The sequence below is a fragment of the Rhineura floridana genome, chromosome 18 (assembly GCF_030035675.1).
Source record: "Rhineura floridana isolate rRhiFlo1 chromosome 18, rRhiFlo1.hap2, whole genome shotgun sequence".
In the NCBI taxonomy this organism is placed as follows: Eukaryota; Metazoa; Chordata; class Lepidosauria; order Squamata; family Rhineuridae; genus Rhineura; species Rhineura floridana.
Genome location: NC_084497.1, coordinates 24,887,010 through 24,908,439, shown reverse-complemented (window position 1 = coordinate 24,908,439; position 21,430 = coordinate 24,887,010). Strand labels below are relative to the sequence as shown.

The 21,430-nt window shown below is 47.2% G+C and overlaps 1 protein-coding gene and 1 pseudogene across 6 annotated transcripts in view; both read left to right on the top strand.

Annotated features, from left to right (window-relative positions):
• The window catches only part of LOC133372873 (cyclin-dependent kinase 11B), a 30,352-nt gene that overhangs the window by 6,984 nt on the left and 1,938 nt on the right, over positions 1–21,430 (top strand). For 3 of the 6 annotated variants that reach the window (XM_061601978.1, XM_061601979.1, XM_061601977.1), the window contains 16 exons: positions 305–429; positions 2,128–2,266; positions 3,853–3,989; positions 7,345–7,461; positions 8,899–8,994; positions 9,242–9,397; positions 9,675–9,740; positions 10,885–11,060; positions 12,848–12,938; positions 13,698–13,819; positions 15,153–15,258; positions 15,377–15,498; positions 16,611–16,718; positions 17,698–17,814; positions 19,098–19,246; positions 21,162–21,351. In XM_061601978.1, coding sequence (XP_061457962.1) covers positions 305–429; positions 2,128–2,266; positions 3,853–3,989; positions 7,345–7,461; positions 8,899–8,994; positions 9,242–9,397; positions 9,675–9,740; positions 10,885–11,060; positions 12,848–12,938; positions 13,698–13,819; positions 15,153–15,258; positions 15,377–15,498; positions 16,611–16,718; positions 17,698–17,814; positions 19,098–19,246; positions 21,162–21,351 — 2,017 coding nt within the window. Of the gene's footprint in view, positions 1–304; positions 430–2,127; positions 2,267–3,852; positions 3,990–7,344; positions 7,462–8,898; positions 8,995–9,241; positions 9,398–9,674; positions 9,741–10,884; positions 11,061–12,847; positions 12,939–13,697; positions 13,820–15,152; positions 15,259–15,376; positions 15,499–16,610; positions 16,719–17,697; positions 17,815–19,097; positions 19,247–21,161; positions 21,352–21,430 lie in introns of those variants that run through there. The other 3 variants (XM_061601980.1, XM_061601982.1, XM_061601981.1) reach the window with 3 other exon arrangements.
• LOC133372989 (5S ribosomal RNA) lies at positions 11,402–11,519 on the top strand (annotated as a pseudogene).

Below are 21,430 nucleotides of genomic sequence, written 5' to 3'. Positions count from 1 at the left end.
AGCAAAGTCGACGGTCTGGGTATATGAAGAAAGCCAGTGTATCGTAGTGGTTACAGCATCAGATTAGGACTAGGGAGATGCAGATTTAAATCCCCACTTAGCCATGAAGGTTGCTTGGGTGACCTCAGGCCTGTCACCATTTCTCAGCCTAGCCTACCTCACAGGGTGGTTGTGAGGATAAAACAGGTGGGGGGAATCACACTCACAGCCTTGAGCTCCTTGGAAGACAGGGTATAAATGCAATAGGCTATTTATGTTTCTCCACGTGTGTGATTCTTTCCCCTTCTGTTGTTGTGGTCTGTAGGGGAGAGGAGGACGACTCCCTGGCGATCAAACCCCCCCAGCAAATGTCACGGAAGGAGAGGGCGCACCACAGAAAAGACGAGAAGAGGAAAGAGAAGCGACGGCATCGCAGCCACTCAGCCGAAGGTGCTTGGGTCTCTTCTTAGCGTTCACTGCTTGGTGTCTTCTAACTGCTTGTCCCCTACGTGGCGATTGGTAGATTAGTTTTTTAAAATTTAACCCCCCTGGAAGTGGGTTAGTCTCTGTAACCCAGCACTCCTCATAAATACGCCCACAAAATCTACCAGTCCGCAAATTTTCCTAGCCTGCTTAGACTATGGGTAGCTAAACTTTAGTTTAAGATCCCATCCATTTTGGTGGCAAGAGCAGCCAAGAGATGCTTTGGGGGTGGGAGGCAGGGTCAGGTGGGAATGCAAATTGTCGTTGTCCCCCTCAGTCATTGGATTGGACATTTGTGGAGCAGAGAGAGGGAGATAACTACCACCCTTTCGCAGCTGCTCTGCACAGATTAGCTGATGTGGGGAGCTGTGTGTGCGCGTGTATGCGAGAGAGCATATGGGAAGGTCACCACTCTTAACCGTTAGAAAGTGTCACTTAGTGTTTAACCAAAATCCGCTTCCCTGTCCATTTGTACCCATTGATTCTAGCCTTGCCCCTCTGCAGCAACGGAGGACACGTGTGTTCCGCCTTCTCCGCGACAGCCCCCCTTGCCCAGAAAAAAGGGTTTATCTTGTCCGGCACACCTTTCGGACAGCAACCAGCCCAAGCAGATGCCTCTGGGAATCTCGAAGGCCGGTTGCGAAAGTGGTTGCTGTCCCCTGTCATCGGGTTCGGGAAGATCAGGACGCACAGTAAACTGGCAGTCGCTGCGCATGGGCGATACATCGTAGCACTTATGCAGTAAGGCATAAGAACAGCCTTGCCAGATCAGACCAAGGCTCCGCCAATTCCAGCATTTCTGTTTCTGACACTGACCAGCCTGAAGTCTCCAGACGCTCACAAAGCAGGGTGCAGAAATGGCCGCATTCATATGGTGTTTAGAGATATACTGCCTCAGTACATGGAGGTTCTATTTAGCTGACAGCCTTTTCTAGCTCTTAGCTACCTAGCTCCACATTTGTGGAGTGCAAGTTCAATTTAATAATAATAAAAAAAAAAGCACAGCCGTTTAAACAGATGGTTAATCTTAGCCATGGTGAATTTATTTTTGTTTTTGCAGAGGGCAAAGAGAAATGGCTCTTTCGTAATCTGTTTCTCTTCTTTCTTCTTTTTTTAAGAGGGCGTTCCTTTGCCTCCTTCATCCAATGTCGAGGGAGGGAAAATCCCTCTAGGGTTTTTTGGGGGCATGCATTTTCTGCCCCAGTGAGATTTGCAATGTATGCTCGACTGCTATCTTGACCCCAAATAACTTTTGTGTCTGTAATGTCAGAAGACATTTGCTTGGCAATAACCCAAACTCTCAGAGCCAAAAAACGCTTATTCAGAGACAGGAGGATGTTATTCTTTGTTGACTTGTCCCTGACCACTTTTTCTATGCAAAAACGACGGGGGCTTTTTTACTACCCCAATCCTCTAACATTGACTGGGGTGGTAAATACACCTCAGTGCATTTCTGGGACAGAAGGAAAACAGTAAGTGGCCGCTGGCTGACATTAGGGGATATTGTACGGGTGACCATTTCTGACCATGCCCTAGAAAGACTACCCTGTGGGTTTACTTACGTATAAGTAGCACAATGAAAACTGCGCTGGGGGTAGGTTCCTTCCAAATGCTGTTTGGGAGGGGGAGTAACAGCCTGGCCTTTTCTTTTGTATCTTTATTTAGGGAAGCATGCTAGGGTGAAAGAGAAGGAACGGGAGCATGAACGTAGGAAAAGGCACCGCGAAGAGCAGGATAAGGCCCGCCGTGAATGGGAGAGGCAGAAAAGGAGGGAAATGGCTAGGGAGCATTCTCGGAGAGAGAGGTAAATCTCCACCCCAGAGCCCAGAATTCAATATTTCCTCTTCACAACCAACCTCCTAGGGGCTTGACTCAATCAACGTAAATGCTGACTTGAAACTGTGTGTCTGATCCTTTGAATCTGTGCTCATGTTACCTGCCTCTAAATAACTGTCTGGGGGCAACGGCTGTCCCCCCCCCCCCGTTCCAAGAACTGCAGAGATGTGACCATTTGCTTAACAACCTATAGCAAGCACATCTCTAGTTTAACTATGTAAGTAAAGGTATGGCATGACATTCAGTGCTAGTCCTACTCAGAGTAGACGCGTTGAAGTTGATAAACGTGGCTAACTTAGGTTCAGTCATTTCACTGGGTCTACTCTGAGTAGGGCTTAGTTGAACAACCTCTTTTTAGAGGTTGAACAGAACCCATGGGCTATGTTTTGGGATGTCATCCCCTGAGTAGTCATCAATATCATAAAAGCTGCAGGATGTGCTCTTGACTTCAGAGTTCAGCTTCCTAGGAATCTGGGCGTTGTATCCAGTGCTAGTTCTACTCAGAGCAAACCCATTGAAATGACTAACTTAGATTCATTCATTTCACTCGAGTCCCCTCTCAGTAGGAATAGCATTGGATACATCTATCAGCCTTTATCCCCCTGCAAACATAGGACCACAGAGAGAGATGATTTAAAAAATAATGTGCGAACAATGCGTTGTCATGTTGCAGAAGCTAGCAGTGTAGTGGAATAAAGTTTAATGCATCCCCCAAGAGGGGATTTGGGGGCCTCTGGAAACCCTCCTCGCAGAAGCTGAATGAAGTACACAAGCAACAAATAATCACACACGATTTTGGAAGCCAACTTTTAATTAATTAGACTGAGAATGAAATGCACATTTTTATATATTTTAAAAAACTGTTTTGGCTCTGCTGTGTTGCTGTTAACAAGGGATGAGAAAGAAGATGAAGAGTCACAGATTAGCTACTGCTGGTTTAATGGGATACGAACAAGCCTAACCTCTTCCCGGGCTTGTGTGCCCTTCCACTTTCTCACTTCCTATGGGGCTGGGAGGATGAGTTTGGAAGCTTTCACCTCCGATCGTTGCTCACCACAGCTGGCTTTATCCCCCAAACCCAGAACTGCAGTTAACATTAACTGTGGTTGTCTTAAAAGCAAGCCAACGTCAAACCATGGTTTCTGAAGCTGGCTTGTTGAAGCTAATCATAGTTCATGCATACCACTATTCCTGATGTGGATGGCATGGAGCGGGGAGAGTGGGGCACGTTGGGGCAGGCATCTAGGCTCTGAATCGTAGTTTTGCGTGGTGTCTAACCCAGCCTTTAATTGGTTGGCAGCCCTTCTAATGAGCTGAATATGCACACGTTTTTTAAAGTGCAGCTTCTGTTGTGCCAACTGGGCTAAAATGCGGCCCCTGTGCAAGACTTCAGAAAGCAATGCTTTCATGCTTTGTAGTCAAATAAGCGCCGTGCGTCTTTTTCGAGAAAGCACAGCCATAAAAGACCAGAGCGCTCGAAATTGCAAAAGAGTCCTCAGTTAGGAATATTTTCAAAATAAAATAACACGGGCGCATGGTGAACCCCCTTCGTAGGGACCGCCTGGAGCAGCTTGAGCGGAAGAGGGAACGAGAGAGGAAAATGAGAGAGCAGCAGAAAGAGCAGCGGGAGATAAAGGAGCGGGAGAGGCGAGCGGAGGAAAGGCGGAAAGAACGGGAAGCCAGACGAGAGAGTAAGTAGCTCAGGGACGGGGGTGGAACGGGGCAAAGGACGCCTTGCTGCTGAATTCAACTTTTCCGAGAACGTTCGCTTTTTAATTTGCAAAGAAAACATTATTTAAGAGAGTTTATAGCTTGCTTTACTGGTGACAAAATGAGCTTGAAAGTGTCTGGGCAGAGTGTAGCGAAACCTTGGAAGCTAGAGGCGTTTCTGAAAAAGGCTTCCCTTGATTGGATACGGAACCTCCCTGCCGTGTAAATGCTCCTTCCATCACTAGCAGAAGGACAATAACAAAACAATGGCACTTTTTGGTTTGGGTTTTAATTTTAGAGTTTCCTTACAAAGGAACGAGAATCAGTAAAATAGGGCACGTCCTCAGCTGTTGGGGTGTAAACGACCCCAGCGTGGTGTGAGCTCATATGTAACAAAACAATAACAACTTTGTGTTAACTGCCCCATTTTTAAAATACATATATGCGTATCTACTATCTCTTTTGGAAAGTTGTTTGTCTGTTTGCTTTTGGGACACCTCGTAAGAGAGAGTGTAACCAAATTTTACCCGATGGTTCCTGGGATCAAGGAGCAGCAGGTTTGCATGTGTGTTTGGAGACAGTTGGACGCCATCTTGAAACAAGATGGTGGACTGGGCTTTTTAAAAACTGTGCTGGTTTTAACTGCTGATTTCAAAACTACACTGATTTTTCTTAGCTTTCCCGAGCAATGCCAGGTACAAAGCTACGAGAGAGAGAGGGAGGGTGGGGTGGTGTCTATATTGCCAGTACAACAGAAAGCAACGTCAGAATAACCCATCAGTACTCATTTAAACATAATGGGTTGGATCTGGTGCTAGTCCTACTCAGAGTAGACTTATTGAAGTTAATGGAAATGGTTAACTTAGGTACAATTAATTTCAGTGGGTCTACTCTGAGTAGGACTTTTTTGTGCCTTCAGTATGCCTTCAAATCGTTCTGACTTATGGCGACCCTATGAATAGGATGTCCATGGTAGGCGGTATTCAGAGGGGGGTTACCATTGCCTTCCTCTGAGGCCAAGAGGCAGTGAGTGGCCCAAGGTCACCCAGTGAGCTTCATGGCTGTGTGGGGATTCGAACCCTGGTCTCCCAGGTCGTAGTCCAACACTTTAACCACTATGCCACACTGGCTCTCAAAACCCATATAGAGATATTAATATAAGCAATAATGCATATGTGCAAATAGATATCCAAGCAAGATTCAAATGTGGAAAGGGCAGTGAGATCTTCAGGCCATTGAGTAATGGGTGGTGGACGTTTATACTTACAAACTTGAAGTATAAGTCTTCCCCCACCCCCCTTCCATAATCTAGAGGAGATACTGAGTTTCCATAATCTATAGAAGTGGCTGTCCAGGGATTGAGACGGGCTCCCCCTGGGAGGAAAGGCGGGATAGAAATTAATCAAATAGATAAATAACCTAGAGGAGATAGTAGAGGAAAGATTGAGAGACCAGCAGTTTGTGAGACCTCCTTGGTCTTCTGGGAGTTGCCTTCCCCTCTTATTTTGCACAAACGGTACCATCCCTTCAGAAGAGGGGAAGCATCAGAAGGCCAAGGGAGCCCCCAAGGTTTGCAGGGGGGGATGTGTGTGTAAAAACTATAGGGGGGAAAAAGGCAGGGCAAACCCGCATAATATCGTTGGAGGCTGTCTTGCACCAAGTCAGGCCGTTGCTCCACCTAGCTCAGTGCTGTCAACACTGACTGGCAGCGGCCTGCCAGAGATTCAGAGAGGGAGCCTCCCTCCCAGCCCTACCTGCAGACGCCAGGGAGTGACCCCGAGTCCTTCTGCGTGCAAGTAAGGTGCTCCCACCTCAAACTGAGTCGGACCGTTGGTCTGTCTAGCCCAGCGTGGCATGGACTGCCCGGCAGTGGCCCCCACGCTCAATCCCCAGCATCTCTTTTCCCAGCACTACCGGGAGAAGCCAGCGACTGCATCTGGAGCCTTCTGCACGCAAGGCAGATGCTCTGCCACTGAGCTGCAGTGAAGTCCTGACCTTTGGTTGCACCGTTTGATGTTGACTTCCGGCTTTGTTTGCACCAAGTTTGTGGGGAGGTTATGTAGGAAGGTGACTCGGTATCAAGTTAGACTGTTGGTCCACCTGGCTTGGTATTGTCTGCACTGACCGGCAGCAGCTCTCCAGGATTTCAGACAAGTCTTTTCCAACCCTCACCTGGAGATGCTGGAGGTAGAACTTGGGACTTTCTGCGTGCAAAGCACATGACCTACCGCTGAGCTGCAGCCCATCCTTGCAGACTCCGGATGCCTTCCTTGTCTGGTTGTGCCCCGCTGTCATAAATAAATAACGTTTAATACACTTTCATATCGTTCATGTGAAACCGGAGTCCTTGTTCAGTGCATCTAATTGTTTTTAAAGCTATGACTTACCTGTCCCTAACATCGGACGACTGAAGTGCATCTTCAAATTGAAGGAGGCTTTAAAATGGTATGGCACAGTGGGGAGGAGAGCCTGGCTGGGAGTCCAGAGTCTGAGTTCAAATCCCCGCTCGTGTCTCCTGGGCGTCAAGGGCCAGCTAAAGATCACCCCACAGGGAGTGGCTCAGGGGTTACGTGCCCTGCCACCTGTGCAGCCGTGGGCAAGCTGCATAGTCCCAAGGAGCCCAGTTGCCCCCCAGCTGGCAGTTGCGGACAAGGAAGGGGCTGGCTTGTGCAGCTGTGGCAAGCTGAGCAGGCCCTAGCCAGCTGGGGAGGACTAGTCTCAGAGGGAGGGAATGGTGAACCCTCTCTGAGTACTGCTTACCATGAACACGCTATTCATAGGGTCGCCATGAGTCGGGATCGACTTGAAGGCAGTCCATTTCCATTTTTAAAATGGTTTTAGAAATGGCTCCTTCTTGCAGGGGTGCAGGATCCTTCGGCCTTCCAGAGGGATGTGGCTGAACTAATAATAATAATAATAATAATAATAACAACAACTACAACTCCCATCATTCCTTCTCATTGGTCCTGTTTGCATGGGCTGATGGGATTTGGAATCCAAAAACAATGGGAGGGCATCGAGTTGCCCATTCCTGCCTTACAGCAGGTAGGGGGCAACCTATGAGCCTTCAGATGATGCTGAACTACAACTCCCATTATCCCTGGCCATTGCCCACGCTGACTGAGACTGATGGGAGTTATACTTCAGCAACATCTGGGAGGCCACAGGTTCCCCCCCCCTCCCTGGGCTTTATTGGCATGCACCAATGTGGTCCTGGTAGGCAAGGAGGGAATTCTCTCAGTACAGCTATGGAGTTTGCAAGAAACAAGGTACCTTGGGATAAGCGGCAGATTTCAGCTCGGGACTCACAAGCTGATCCTCCTTCTGTCCTCCCAGTTTCCGCACATCATCGGACGGTGAGGGAGGAGTACAGCGAGAAAGTCAGGATCTGGAGCCGCAGCCCAATCCGACAGCAGAGAGAGAAGCTTGAACAAGGAGAAATCCGAAAGCCAGGTAGCTTTTAAAGGAGGTAATTGTGTCTTATCATAAGATAGTAGAGTTGGAAGGGGCCTATAAGGCCATCAAGTCCAACCCCCTGCTCAATGCAGGAATCCAAATCAAAGCATTCCTAACAGATGGCTGTCCAGCTGCCTCTTGAATGCCTCCGGTGTCGGAGAGCCGACTACCTCTCTAGGGAATTGGTTCCATTGTCGTGTGGCTCTAACAGTTAGGAGGTTTTTCCTGATGTCCAGTCAAAATCTGGCTTCCTGCAACTTGAGCCCATTATTCCGTGTCCTGCACTCTGGGACAATCAAGAAGAGATCCCGGTCCTCTGTGACAACCTTTCATGTACTTGAAGAGTGCTATCATATCTCTTCTGTGTGCCAGTGAGGAATCTGAATACTTTCAGGTTGGGGTAGCTAAAAGGCCATAGCAGCTTCTACTAACAGGTGTGTTCAGGTCCTGCTAGTGATGCCCTTAGGCATCCGGTTGTCCACTGTGAGGAGGGTGGGCTAGATAGGCCTTTAGTCCAGTCCAGCGGGACTATTCTTAGATTCTTAACCCACCCACCAGCCCAATAGAGCTTTGAAGGACTCTGGTAAGGTCCCTGCTGCACCTTACAAATCTGGAAGAGCGGAGGTGATGTTGCTACCAACCTCCCCCTCTGTCCCAGTTCATTTTTTCAAAGATTGGTCTCAGTGCTATTGCAATCCTATATGCACATACTGCAAAGCTTTTCTTTGGAATATGTCTGCTTAATTGATACTACTTTGGGGGAGATTCTCCAGTGCCTTATAATTCGATTATCTGATTTGGCATGTTTGCTTGCCTTGCGTTTAGTAAACAAGAACATTTAAAAGGGTGCTCTTAACATAAATTTAAAATTTATGTGGTGGATAAGTATCTCAGAAGTGGCTTTCATGCAGCCAAAAGTAACTGAACTGAAATGCTTGATTGGGGGGGGAAATATATATACCAATAGATCACACTTAATATGCAGTGTGGTAACTTGGCTGACAGCTCAGTGGCATACGATTTCCTTGCGTTCTTTAGATCAGGAGCGCAGAAGTTGTGGTCCTCCAGATGTGACTGGACTCCAGCTCCCATAATGCCTTACCATTGGCCTAACTGGCTGCTGGGAATTAGGAGTCCAGTGACATTTGGAGCCTCACTCTCCTGGGCTGCGCTCACCCCATACATTTAAATGGCTCCCCCCCTCAAATCCTGGGAACTGTAGTTTACCTCCACACAGAGCTGCAGTTGTCAGCACCCTTAACAAAGTACAGTTCCCAGGAATCTTTGGAGGGAAGCGCTTTAAATGCATGGTGTGTACACAGCCCTGCTTTAGATTTTTTTTGGGGGGGCGGCAGCAGAATACAATATTAAAACTCCTTAGTATGTTTGAGAATTGGGATTTCTCTTCCCTCTCCATTTAAAAAAAAAAAACAGTGAAAGAGGAAAAACCGGAAGAGAGAGACCCTCTTTCCGACCTACAGGACATCAGCGACAGCGAAAGAAAAACTAGCTCAGCAGAAACATCATCAGGTAACCACCATCCTGCTAATGCGGCGGTCTCAATTAAACGCAATTAAACTAACGCCCCACTCATACAGCGCTTGTTTTGCTATTACGGCGGTATTTGGGCACCACGCACCATTCTATTCAATGAGTTCTGCTTTTCAACAGTTTTTGCTTGTCGGCGGGGGTCCGGAACGTAACCCGCCGTATGAGTGGGGCCCTACTGTAGAAAGCCTTGGGCCAGCTTGAGCTTTCATTGCACCCTTTTCTGCAGGGGAATCGGCGTCTGGTTCGGAGGAGGAAGAGGAGGAGGAGGAGGAAGAGGAGGAGGAATCCAGCAGTGAAGAATCTGAAGAGGAGGAAGAGGAAGAGGAAGAGGAGGAAGAGGAGACTGGAAGCAACTCCGAAGAAGTGACTGAGCAGTCAGCTGGTAAGTGGTAGAAAGTCTCTCTCGCACGCATGCATCGTTCATGTTTCTATGGGGCTATCTGGCATATTTATTACAATTGCACGTGGGATCTGCGTGGAGTGTTCCCTGTTCAGGTTTCTAGCCGCTCCGTTCCCTCGCACACAAACACACCTTCCTTGAGTTTTCTTTAGTAGACATGATACAAAAGGAAAAAGAAATGGGGAGGGAAGAGGAAAAGCGAGCGAGTTCGGGGGCAAGCCTTCCCACGTATCTTGTTCTTCCCCTTTTTCTCTCGCAGAAGAGGTCAGCGAAGACGAAATGACCGAAGAGGAAGAAAGGGAAAATGGAGACCACATCCAAGTGGGTAAGATAAGAAATTGTGAATTTGGCGTTATATAAAATCTCTCCCTCCCCATGCTTGTTTCACGACCGTGGTGTTCCTGAAATGGCTTTGACTCACCTCCTAAAATATTGTTGGTGTATTAAAGATACAGATCCGCTCCCCGGCTGGTTTTCATGGCCACAGTCTAAAACAGGGATAAGGAACCTCAGGCCTGGGCCTGAATGCGGCCCCTCAGACCTCTCTGTTTGGTCCTTGGGTCTCTCCCCATGCAACACCCTTCACTGACCCACTCCTTCCTTGAGGGCTTTTGCCTGCCTGCTGTGCGTCCTGAAACTGTGATAATGCCTCTTACCTGTCTGGGTAGAGAGAAGTGTGCATAGAAATCTGAATTCTGTATAGCTATTGTGCAAACGGAGCTATTGCACAAAGGCAAGAGTCGCATCCATAGCTCCAGCCATTTTTTTTACCCCTGGCCATGCCCATCATGGGATGCAGCCTCAGGATGAAAAAGGTTCCCTACCCCTGAATTAAAGGTTCCTCCTCATCCTCCCCCCCCCCAAAAAAAATTGGCAACTGCTGAGCGGTAGTCACTGGCCTGATTTGACAGTAGGTTCTGGAGTGGCGCAAAAAGAGTAGCTTCACACAATATATACTTAACGTATGGAACTCACTGCCACAAGACATGATTATTTATTAGTATTATTTCAGTTTGTATACCGCCGTTCTGTATAAATATGTTCAAAGCTCACAACAGAAGCTACATCAATAACAACCAAATGTTAACGCATTTCAGAACATAACAATCCATCAATTGTTGATGGGAGGAAGGGCGGGAAATAAATAAATAAACTCAGTTTGATAACATGAACATTATAATATTTAAAGTCCTCATAAACCCAATTGCAGTGGGTCTGCTCTGAGTAGATTGGAAACAACCCCACGGCTATTAGATAGACCTATCTGTTTCGGTGGGTCTGCTCTGAGTAGAACCCATTTGGATGCAACCCCTAGTCCCTAAATAGAGCCTCCACGGTCAGAGGCAGTTTATCTCAGAATACCAGACGCAGAGGCAAGCCCATTGCCGCCGCACCTTGCTTTGGTGCTTCGGGGAAGAGGTTCCCCCAAACAGGTTGTTCCTGCCACAATTTGATTCTAACCTTTAAAGTTGCAGAGTCGAGGTTCGACCGGGATTCTGCGGGGAGCGAAGGAGAGGAAGAGGACGTCGGCGAGGGCACCCCGCAGTCTAACACCATGACGGAGGGCGATTACCTCCCCGATTCGCCCGTGTCGTCACCCGTGGAGTTGAAGCAAGAGCTCCCCAAGTACCTGCCTGCCCTTCAGGTTAGTGGAGCGTCGTAGGCCTATGGCTGTCGTTGACGGGGGGCAGGCACGAAGCGGGGGGAGGGAGCACCACAATCAGGGAGACAGACAGACAGACTCCGGTGCTTGGTAGAAGAAGGTGTCATTTTGCTCAAAGCTTATTTCGAGGCGCCTTCCTCAGGAGTGGGAAACACTTGCAAATTTTGTGTCCCGTAAACCTAATCTTCAAACAGTATCCAGAAAAGCCTTGAAGCTGTGAAATAATACATTTTTTTCTTTCTTCCTGCATTTCCGCAATGTGTGAGAGTATCACCCGGACAGCATTGTTCATTGCAGAGAGGCAGAAAGGTAGAAAAAAATGGTTTTACAGCTTCATACCCTGAACACGCCAGATCTCGTCTGATCTCGGAAGCTAAGCAGGGTCAGGCCTGGTTAGTACTTGGATGGGAGATCACATGGGAATCCCGGCTGCCGTAGGCTTAGAGGAAGACAATGGTGAACCACCTCTGAATACCTCTCACCCTGAAAACCCTTTGAATACATCCAAAAAAAGTCATAGGGTCGCTATAAGTCGTAATTGACTTGAAGGCATGTAACGACAAGCTTTCTTGAAAGTTTTCATTATGCTATTTCACAAGAGGATCTCTAAGGCTGGGATGCGAAGGTTCCACACCACCCACAGCCGTTGCTCAGAGGCCAGGGAATGACAGCGTAAAACTATAGAATGCCTTTCCTCTCAGCTTCTGACAAGATCCGTCAAGTGCAATACTGTCTCATGTACGTGGAATGCAGTGGCTCTAACGCAGTGCTTAGAATAGAGAAGGAGCTCCCGTCTTTTCTCACGTACACATTTTTAAAATAACGTTTCCAGTCCTTATGGGTGCGAACAACATGAATGGAATCTCAGGATATAGAAGGGGTTGCTAAATTGAACTCCAGGGTTTTTTTGTTTTTTGTTTTAAAAAACCCAGGTTTCTAGTCCTTATGGGTGTGGAAAATGTCATTGAAACCCCAGGACTGGAAGGGCTGCTATCTGGCAGCCCTCCAAAACTCCTTACCCCGCAACACTATTTCTAGAATTGCTCAGAGAGTGGTGGAAAGGGGAGAGAGCCTTTTTGGTTGTGGCTCCTCATCTGTGGAATATGCTCCCCAGTAAGGCCAACCTGGTGCCCTCATTGACATCTTTACGGTGCCAGGTAAACATCTTTTATCCCAGGCATTTGACAGACTGAGGCAATGATGTTTGTTATTAGTATGCTGCCAAAGCTTTCTGGGGGTGTTGCTGTTTCATTGTTTAGTTTTTATAGAATAGTAGAATTGGAAGGGACCTATAAGGCCATTGAGTCCAACCCCCTGCTCAAGGCAGGTATCCAAGCTTATAGTCTCCCCGAGGAGGTACGCTTGGCGCCGACACTGCTATCCTTTCGGCGCCAAGTTAAAACCTTCCTCTTTCCCAATGCATTTTAACTTAAGGTGTTGATTTTTCATTTGTTGTAATTGATTTTAGACTGTTTTATTGTTATATGTTTTTATTGTATTATATTGTGTATCTTAGTATTTTTGTTGTTCACCGCCCAGAGAGCTTCTGCTAGTCGGGCGGTATAAAAGTTTAATAAATAATAATAATAATAATAATAATAGTGTGATATATTTGGGGTTTTTTTAATATTGTTGTCAGTCTCTTGGAGACTGTTGGTTGTCAAGTGACTAGTAAGTCTAATAATAATGGAAGCAGAGTGAATTATGCAAGTTAAGAGATAATGTTTACATTTGCGCCTTTTATTCCCATTCTCTCCCTCTTTCTGTAGGGCTGTCGTAGCGTCGAGGAATTTCAGTGTCTAAACCGGATCGAGGAGGGGACATACGGCGTCGTATACAGGGCAAAAGACAAAAAAACAGGTTGGTGCCACCTTAAGGCACTAAAGCAAAGAATCCTATCCAGTGTTAGTCCTATTCAGAGGAGACCCATTGAAGTGAATGGACACATGGACTAACTGAGGTTCATTAATTTCAGTGGATCTACTCTTGAGGATTTAGTTGGCCACAACCTGTAGGAAGCTGCCTTACGCTAGATCAGGCTAGCTCAGGATTGCCTCTTACTTATTTATTACATTTATATCCCACCTTTCCTCCAAGGAGCTCAAGGTGGCATCCAGACATGGCTCTCCCCGTCCCGATTTTATCCTCACAATGACCCTGTGAGGTAGGCTAGGCTGAGACCATGACTGGGCCCAAGGTCACAGCCAGTGAGCTTCATGGTCAAGCAGGGATTTGAACCCTGATCTCCCAGGTCCCAGTCCGACACACTAACCACTACATCAGCCATTCCCAACCTTTGCGTCTCCAGGAGTTACTGGACTACAACTCCCATCAGCCCCAGCCAGCATGGCCAATGGTCAGGAATGATGGGAACCGTAGTTCAGCAATGTCTGGGGACCCAACGTTTGGGAAAGGCTGCACTATACCACACTGGCTCTCCCACTTATTTATCTGGGAAGACTCTGTTTGGCCACGGCGCTGCCAGCCTCACCGTGCTCACCTTCACTTCCTCTGAGACCCTTCTGCAAAACGGGAGGAACTGGGCATCCACCTCATAGAGAGAGGACTGCTAGGATGCGCCGGCTATAGAAACGACCGGCGCCACTCTTTCTTTTCCAGATGAGATTGTGGCGCTGAAACGGCTGAAGATGGAGAAGGAGAAAGAAGGTTTCCCCATCACGTCGTTAAGGGAGATCAACACCATCTTGAAAGCCCAGCACCCAAACATTGTCACTGTTAGGGTAAGGCCATCAGCTCTTGATCTGAAAGGTTTGTTCTTGTGTTAACCTGGCATCTTTTGGAATCATCCAGGGCTGTATTCCTGAGGTTTCTGTCTTCCCACAAAGCGGCAGTATACGTACCGTCCTTGGATATGGCCTACGTGGGTAGTTAAGTATATCTGTCTAGGCTTTCCCCCCCAAGGATTGGAACAGGTTCAGAGGAGGGCAAGAAGGATGATCAGGGGACTGGAAACAAAGCCCTATGAAAGAACTGGGCATGTTTAGCCTTGAGAAGAGAAGGTTGAGGGGTAATATGATCGCATTCTTCAAGGACTTGAAAGGTTGTCACACAGAGGACGGCTGGGATTTCTTCTCGATCATCCCAGAGTGCAGGACACGGAATAATGGGCTCAACTTACAAGAAGCCAGATTTTGACTGGACATCAGGAAAAACTTCCTGTTAGAGCCATACGACAATGGAACCAATGACCTAGAGAGGTGGTGGGTTCTCCGACACTGGAGGCCTTCAAGAGGCAGCTGGGCAGCCATCTGTCGGGAATGCTTTGATTTGGATTCCTGCATTGAGCAAGGGGTTGGACTGGATGGCCTTGTAGGCCCCTTCCAACTCCATGATTTTATGATTTGGAGTGGGTAACATCACCTTGTACTTAAAACACTTGGCTGCAGAGGCATTGCCAGGACATTACTAAGTGTCCCAAGTGTTTCTGGGTAGGTAGTGAAATCAGGAGATATTGAATGACGTGTTCTGGATTACTGGGTAGGATAGGAATTTGGGGAAAATAATTTACGGTGACTTTATCTAGAGATGATTTCTTGGGGTGGGAATTAATGGGAGAAATTGTACTGAATTGATTTGGAGCCAGATCTGTTGGGAAACTGGGAGTAGAGGAACTGATTTGGTGTGATCTGGAATAGGGTGCAAATTAAAGAATTTATTTGGGGTGGCTTGGATGGGAAATTAGTTAGCTTACCGTCTGTCCCATTTAAATTAAAAAAATTGCATCTGTACATATAAATTAGCATATGCAAATTTGTGTCTGTGTACCCATGCCCCAAATTTTTTAAGTATGTGGTAACACCTCTGCTTGGCTGGTAGTCATAACCAACAAGGAATCCCACACCGTCCAGTGAGCTGGTCATAGGTAACAATGAACCCCATACAGCCGAGAGAGATGTAAAATTGTACTTGTTTTAATTTTGACATTTTTGTAACCCGCCCTGGGACCAGTTGGTGAAGGGTGGCCTATAAGTACAAAGAATGAATGAATGTAAATTCTCCAGCAATGCATGGTCTCTGGCCTTTTGGATCATTGTGTTTTCTTGTCATTTCCAGGAAATTGTTGTTGGTAGTAATATGGACAAAATCTATATTGTAATGAATTATGTAGAGCATGACCTCAAGAGCCTCATGGAAACTATGAAGCAGCCATTCTTACCAGGTATGGCGTTTCTCAAATTCCAAACACATAAATAAATTTAGTTCTGCCGGGATGAAAAGACACAAGCAGACCTTGACTTTTTCCCCAACCTGTTGATCTTTGCTGCTTATTATTTCAGGTGAAGTGAAAACCTTGATGATTCAGCTGTTGCGGGGGGTCAAGCATCTTCACGACAACTGGATTCTTCATCGAGACTTGAAAACCTCCAACCTGCTGTTGAGCCATGCTGGCATCTTAAAAGTAAGAGTCGATTTTATGGAGGGTATGGAGGCAAGGTTGCAAGCAGACAAGTGTTTTCATAGTATCCCCTCTATAAACACATTTTGACACATCTGAATTTTCTTCAAGTGCAACTTAAAATGAATGTGCATTCAAAATTTATGCCTTTCTTTTCTGTAAAACATTGAAGATGCTTATCTAAAGCTATAAGTGAACCCCAGCACCCCATAATGCCCTGTCCAAAAGGGGCCTGCCCTCATACTATATGACATTGTAGAATTTAGAGTTGGAAGGGGACATAGAGGTCATGTAGCTTAACCCGCTGCTCAGTGCAGCGATCTTGCAACTAGCATATCCCTGACAGAAGGCCATCCAGCCTTTGCCTAAACTTAAGCGAAAGAGACCACCTCACCTCCCACCTTCAAGAAAGGAGGAATGTTAGTACCAATGGGAGGCTCTGGTATTTCATCAGGGAGAGCCACCAGGGAAAAAGCCAGCCTCTGTTGCCGCAAGACAATAATCATCAGTCCAGGGGGAAAAAATAAGTCAGAAAAGGCAAGTGGGCTTGACAGGAGGTGATCCGTATGAGATCCTGGTCCCAGATCATTTGAGGGGTTTAAAGGTCAAAGAACCAATACCTGGAATTGGGCCTGGAGACAGAGGCTGTGTATACACCATATATTTAAAGCACATTTAAACCACGTGACTTCCCTCCCATAATCCTGGAACTGTAGTTTGCTAAGGGTGCTGGGAATTGTAGCTCTGTAGAGGGTAAACAATGATTCCCAGGATTCTTTGGGTCCTGGAGACGGAGGCTATGTACACACCATATATTTGAAGCACACAACTTCCCCCAAATAATCCTGGGAACCATAGTTTGCTAAAGGTGCTGGGAATTGTAGTTCTTTGGGGGGGTACAGTTCCAAGGATTTTTTTTTAGGGGGCTGAATGTGCTTTAAATGTATGATCTGTAGGCAGCCTCAAACAGAAACCGGTGCAGTGATGCAAAACGTTTGTGGAACCACCTTCCAGGAGTCTGGCTGCTGTTGAAAACCAAACACCGAGCTGGAATTGACTTTGTGGGTTCCAGCCAGCCAGGCAGTTCTTTCATTCTCACCTTGCTCTTGCTTCAGGTTGGAGATTTTGGGCTGGCCCGAGAATACGGGTCGCCTTTGAAGCCGTACACGCCCGTCGTCGTGACATTGTGGTACAGGGCACCTGAGCTGCTGCTTGGAGCCAAGGTGTGTGTGACTCATGTCCGTGCCTGTTCTGAGGGTTTGAAAAGGCAGCTATTTTTCATTGTTCCCATCCTAACATTTCTTGCGGCTCAATGTTCCGAGCAGCTGACGGATGGCCCACGCTTGGCTGATTTTTCTTACTGGATTTAAAGATGCAATGATCCCATCATCCGTTGCTTAATGCTGTGAAGAAGATTTTGCAACTGGGCAGCTCCGCACTTAAACTTGGGCTCCCTGTGAAATCAAAAGGCTTGGCTGTGGATGTAATGTTTCCAGATCTCTTAACCGTGGTTAAGAGCGTGGCGCGGTGATGAGAGTGTCGGACTAGTGTTGGGGAGAGCCAGGTTCAAATCTGCACTCAGGCACAAAACCTTACCAGGTGGCCTTGAGCTAGTCACCGGCCAGGCTAACCTACCTCAGAGGGTTGTTGTGAGAGTAAAAAAAATCAGGGGACTATGTAGGCCACATTAGGCTCCTTGGAGGAAAGGTGGGGCATGAGTGTCATAAATAAATAACTAATAATTAAAAATGAAAATGGACTGCCTTAACTCTCAGTTAATTGAACTTGGTTCGAGTTGAAAGCAAAGACACTAGAGTCATGAAATCTGTGGGACCCAAGTTCAGTTCGTTTTAGCCTGGATCCAACCCAGTGAACTAGACTGGCCATTGGCCTAGTCCAACAGGTTCTTCTTAGGCCTGGTATCAAGTGGCAAATACTGTCCATCATAATGGCTTAGCTTTCAAGGTCCGTTTCATTGCCACCTCGTCATGGTGCAGTTTTGGCATCGCTGCTGGGAAGTAGTTGTCACGGGGGGGCGGGGTTTGCATCTCCCTGATCGAGCAATCTTCGCACATGCCCACTTCCACACAGCATGCAGCATTGCCCTGCCCCAACGCGAGTAACTGTGGCTGACGGCCCACTAAATTTTGCAATCGACTAATTAAGATTCCACTCCATTCTGCTCCTTCTCTTCCCTCCCAGGAATACTCCACAGCCATCGACATGTGGTCTGTGGGTTGCATATTCGGAGAGTTGTTAACCCAGAAGCCGCTGTTTCCTGGGAAGTCAGAAATAGACCAAATTAACAAAGTTTTCAAGGTAAGCCATTCAGCTATCACCCCCACCATCACCCTTGTCATTAAATGTTTGCACGGAAGCTGACACAAACAAAATAACAGCAGAAACAGCTGCCCCCTTTTTTTCTGTTACAAAAGACATTTTTGTTAATTTAATTGTATCCTGCTTTGTCCCTGTCCTTCATTTGTATAAGTACCCTATATTTCAGCTATGTTGGAAATTGTATGAATTAGGCGTTTTAATCGGCTTTTATCGGGCCTGCGACTGGTTAAGAAAATTTGTGGTACGTTGTAGTTGCACAGTGTTGTTTGTTTGTTTCAAATCTTTTTATACCACCCTTCATCAGGTGAGGTTTCAAGGCAAGTATACAACACACACAGAGTAAACTGTTCATATCGCAGCGTGGTAAAACAAGTGATGCCCATGTTGAGACAGGAGGTTAAATTATAAGGCAGGCTGAGGGATTATATAAATTAAAACTCCTGGGTAAAGAAAAGCGTGTTTTAATCTGGTGCTGAAAAGGTTGTGAAGCAGGTGCCCAGGTGCACATCTTTAGGAAGATCACATTTTCCTTTGTGGCTGCGTAACAAAACTTCTGATAAAAGCCTCAGTGAGAGAGGACCTCAGCAGCTCAGTGGGGGAAAGCAATCTGCCTTGCATGCAGAAGGTCCCAAGTTTGATCTCCGGCATCTCTTAAGTAGGGCTCTGAGAGAACCCTGCATGAAACCCTGGAGAGCTGCTGCCAGCCAGTGTAGACAGTATTGAGTCTACTGGCCCAACTCTGCATTCCTGTTTAAAGAGCTTTTCGTTTAGAAACGTGACAACCAGCATTTTTATCTTTAGAGAGGGAACCACAGCTCAGTGGTAGAGCGTTTGCTTTGCGTGCAGAAGGCTCCAGGTTCAGTCTCCAGATAGGGCTGGGAGACACTCCTGTCTGAAACCCCAGAGAGCTGCTGCCAGTCAGTGTCCAGAGTGCTGAGCCAGACGGGCCAGCTCAGGAACACAGGAGGCTGTGTTACACAAATGTTTAAGGGGAAGGGCTGTAAGAGCACCTGCTTTGCATGTAGAATGCCCCATGTTCAGTCCCCAGTGGCATCTCCAGGTAGTGCTGGGAATGTCCTGGAGAGCTGCTGCCAGTCTGTCTAGACAGTGCTGAGCTAAATGGAGCAATGGTCTGACTCGGTATAAGGCAGCTTCCTGTGTTCTTATAATGAAAATTCTTAGCCGCTTGCTGATTGGAGGGGGGGAAACGAGCCGTTTTAAGCCAGCATGCTTAGAGGGTTCTTTTTTCTTCTCCTTGAAAGGATCTGGGAACACCCAGTGAGAAAATCTGGCCTGGGTACAATGAGATGCCGGCAGTGAAAAAAATGACCTTCACAGAGTATCCTTACAACAATCTCCGGAAGCGGTTTGGGGCGCTTCTCTCAGACCAGGGATTCGATCTCATGAATAAGTGAGTACATAGGAATATAAACACGGAAGAAGAGCGTGGCTGATGGATCAGCCCAGTGGCTCATCTAGTCCAGTGTCCTGTTCTCACAGTAGCCAGTCAGACGCCGTTGGGGATCCCGCAAGCAGAGAGCTGAGCAGAACAGCAATTGTCCCCACTTAGGATCCCCAGCTACTGGCATTCAAAGGCACGCTGCCTCCAACAGTGGAGGTAGAACGTAACCACTGTGGCTAGTAGCCATTGAGAGCTCCAGCTCGGCAAATGAAGGCAACAACGACGGCTACTTCAGTTCAACCTCACATACTGAAGGGCTTTCGTGGTAAAGAACCAAGGAAAAAGGGAAAGTGGAAAAGCCCCAAAGAATCCAGCGAAAATGAGGACTGGAGCGTAAGAATGTAGGAAAAGCTCTGCTGGATCAGGCCAGTGGCCCATCTAGTCCAGCGTCTTGTTCTCACAGTGGCCAGTCAGATGGTTCCAGGAAGCCCACAGGCAGGGCATGAAGGCACCAGCCCTCCCTCTCTATTATTCATAAGAACCTAAGAACAGCCCTGTTGGATCAGGCCAATGGCCTATCTAGCCCAGCCTCCGTGGCCAATCAGATGGCTCCAGAAACCCATAGGCAGGGCGCAAAGGCATCAGCCCTCCCTCTCTGTTACTCATAAGGACCCAGGAGCCCTGCTGGATCAAAACAAAGGTCCATCTAATCCGGCAGGCAGATGTCTCTGGGAAGCCTGCAAGCGGGACCTGAGCTCAACAGCCTTCTCCACACTTGTGACTCCCAGAAACAGGTGGAGGTAGGAAGAATGTAGACATCGTGACTGGTTGCCACTGATGGCCTTATCCTCTGAATTTTTCTAATCCCGTTAGAGCCATCCAAGGAGAATGCGATGGATAAGGAGCCTGAGACTGAGTTTTTCCACCCCCTGCCCTGTTATCTCCAGTTTTGAGGATCTCAACAGGCAGAGCGCAGAGTCTGGAGAGGCACTGCCAGTCAGAGCAGACAATATGGGGCTATTATGTCCAGACGGTGGTGGGAGATTTAGTTCTCTTTGCCCCTCCCCTTGAGCAAGGCTCAAGCGTTGACCATGAGAAAATCAGCTTTTATGCAGGATGCCAAATTTGAACAGTTCTTGGCTCAAAAGTCGGATTCCCTAAGTGTAGGGTTCCAGATTATATTTAACTACCAGCCTTGTACCTGGCATTGCTTGGGAGCTCAAAGAAATCCCCAAATCAGTGCAGTTTTGAAAGGTGTAGTCTGCCATCTTGATTCAAAATGGCATCCAGTTGTATCACAAGACAGATGAAAACCTCCTCCTTGATTTCAGGCACACAATCGTTGCGATATCTTAAGAGGTGTCCAAATGCAAACAGACAAAATTTGTATACAAAGTAGATTCACTGTATGCTCATTAGGGTTTTGCCTTGCAAAAGATAAAATTGATATGCGAGTAGCACCACTGGACTGGGTGGCGCTGTGCATGCGAGCCATTGTTTTCAGGCTTGGGGGAATATTTTTGCCCGGTTTAAACTGACAGAACATGGACCGCTGCGATCCCTTGACACGCACACGGGCTGCCTTTGGATGGGAATTAATTCTGCTGGGGAGTGAAGTGGTGTATGAACTTGTGCTAACTGAACAATTTGCAAAGAAAATCTTAGGTGGCGTCTGACTCCATGCTCCCCCGGCTTTTTCCACCCCAAGCTGCTTGCTGCTTTTTTCCAGCACAGCGAGCGCATCTTTTCTTTTTTAAAAAAAGGAAGGGCTTTCAGTGATCTGTCATCCTGTTAAAACAGGGGCAGTTTGGTGGCTAAGATTGCACAGTAGCTGTAGCTTATATCTTCCCACCCTGACTCATCTCCCTAGTTTAATTTTTTCCTTTGTGATTCCCATCAGCTAATTTAGGCTATCTATTTCCAGATTCCTGACGTACTATCCGGGCAGAAGGATCACCGCCGAAGACGGCTTAAAGCACGAGTATTTCCGAGAGACTCCGCTGCCTATCGACCCATCCATGTTTCCGACGTGGCCGGCAAAAAGTGAACAGCAGCGAGTGAAGCGTGGGACGAGTCCACGGCCTCCAGAGGGGGGCTTAGGATACAGCCAGCTGGTAAGTTTTCTTGTTGTTGGCAAAGCTGTGTGTAAAAAGAAATCGCCATCCTGAAAAGCTTTCATGTTAAACGAGAACA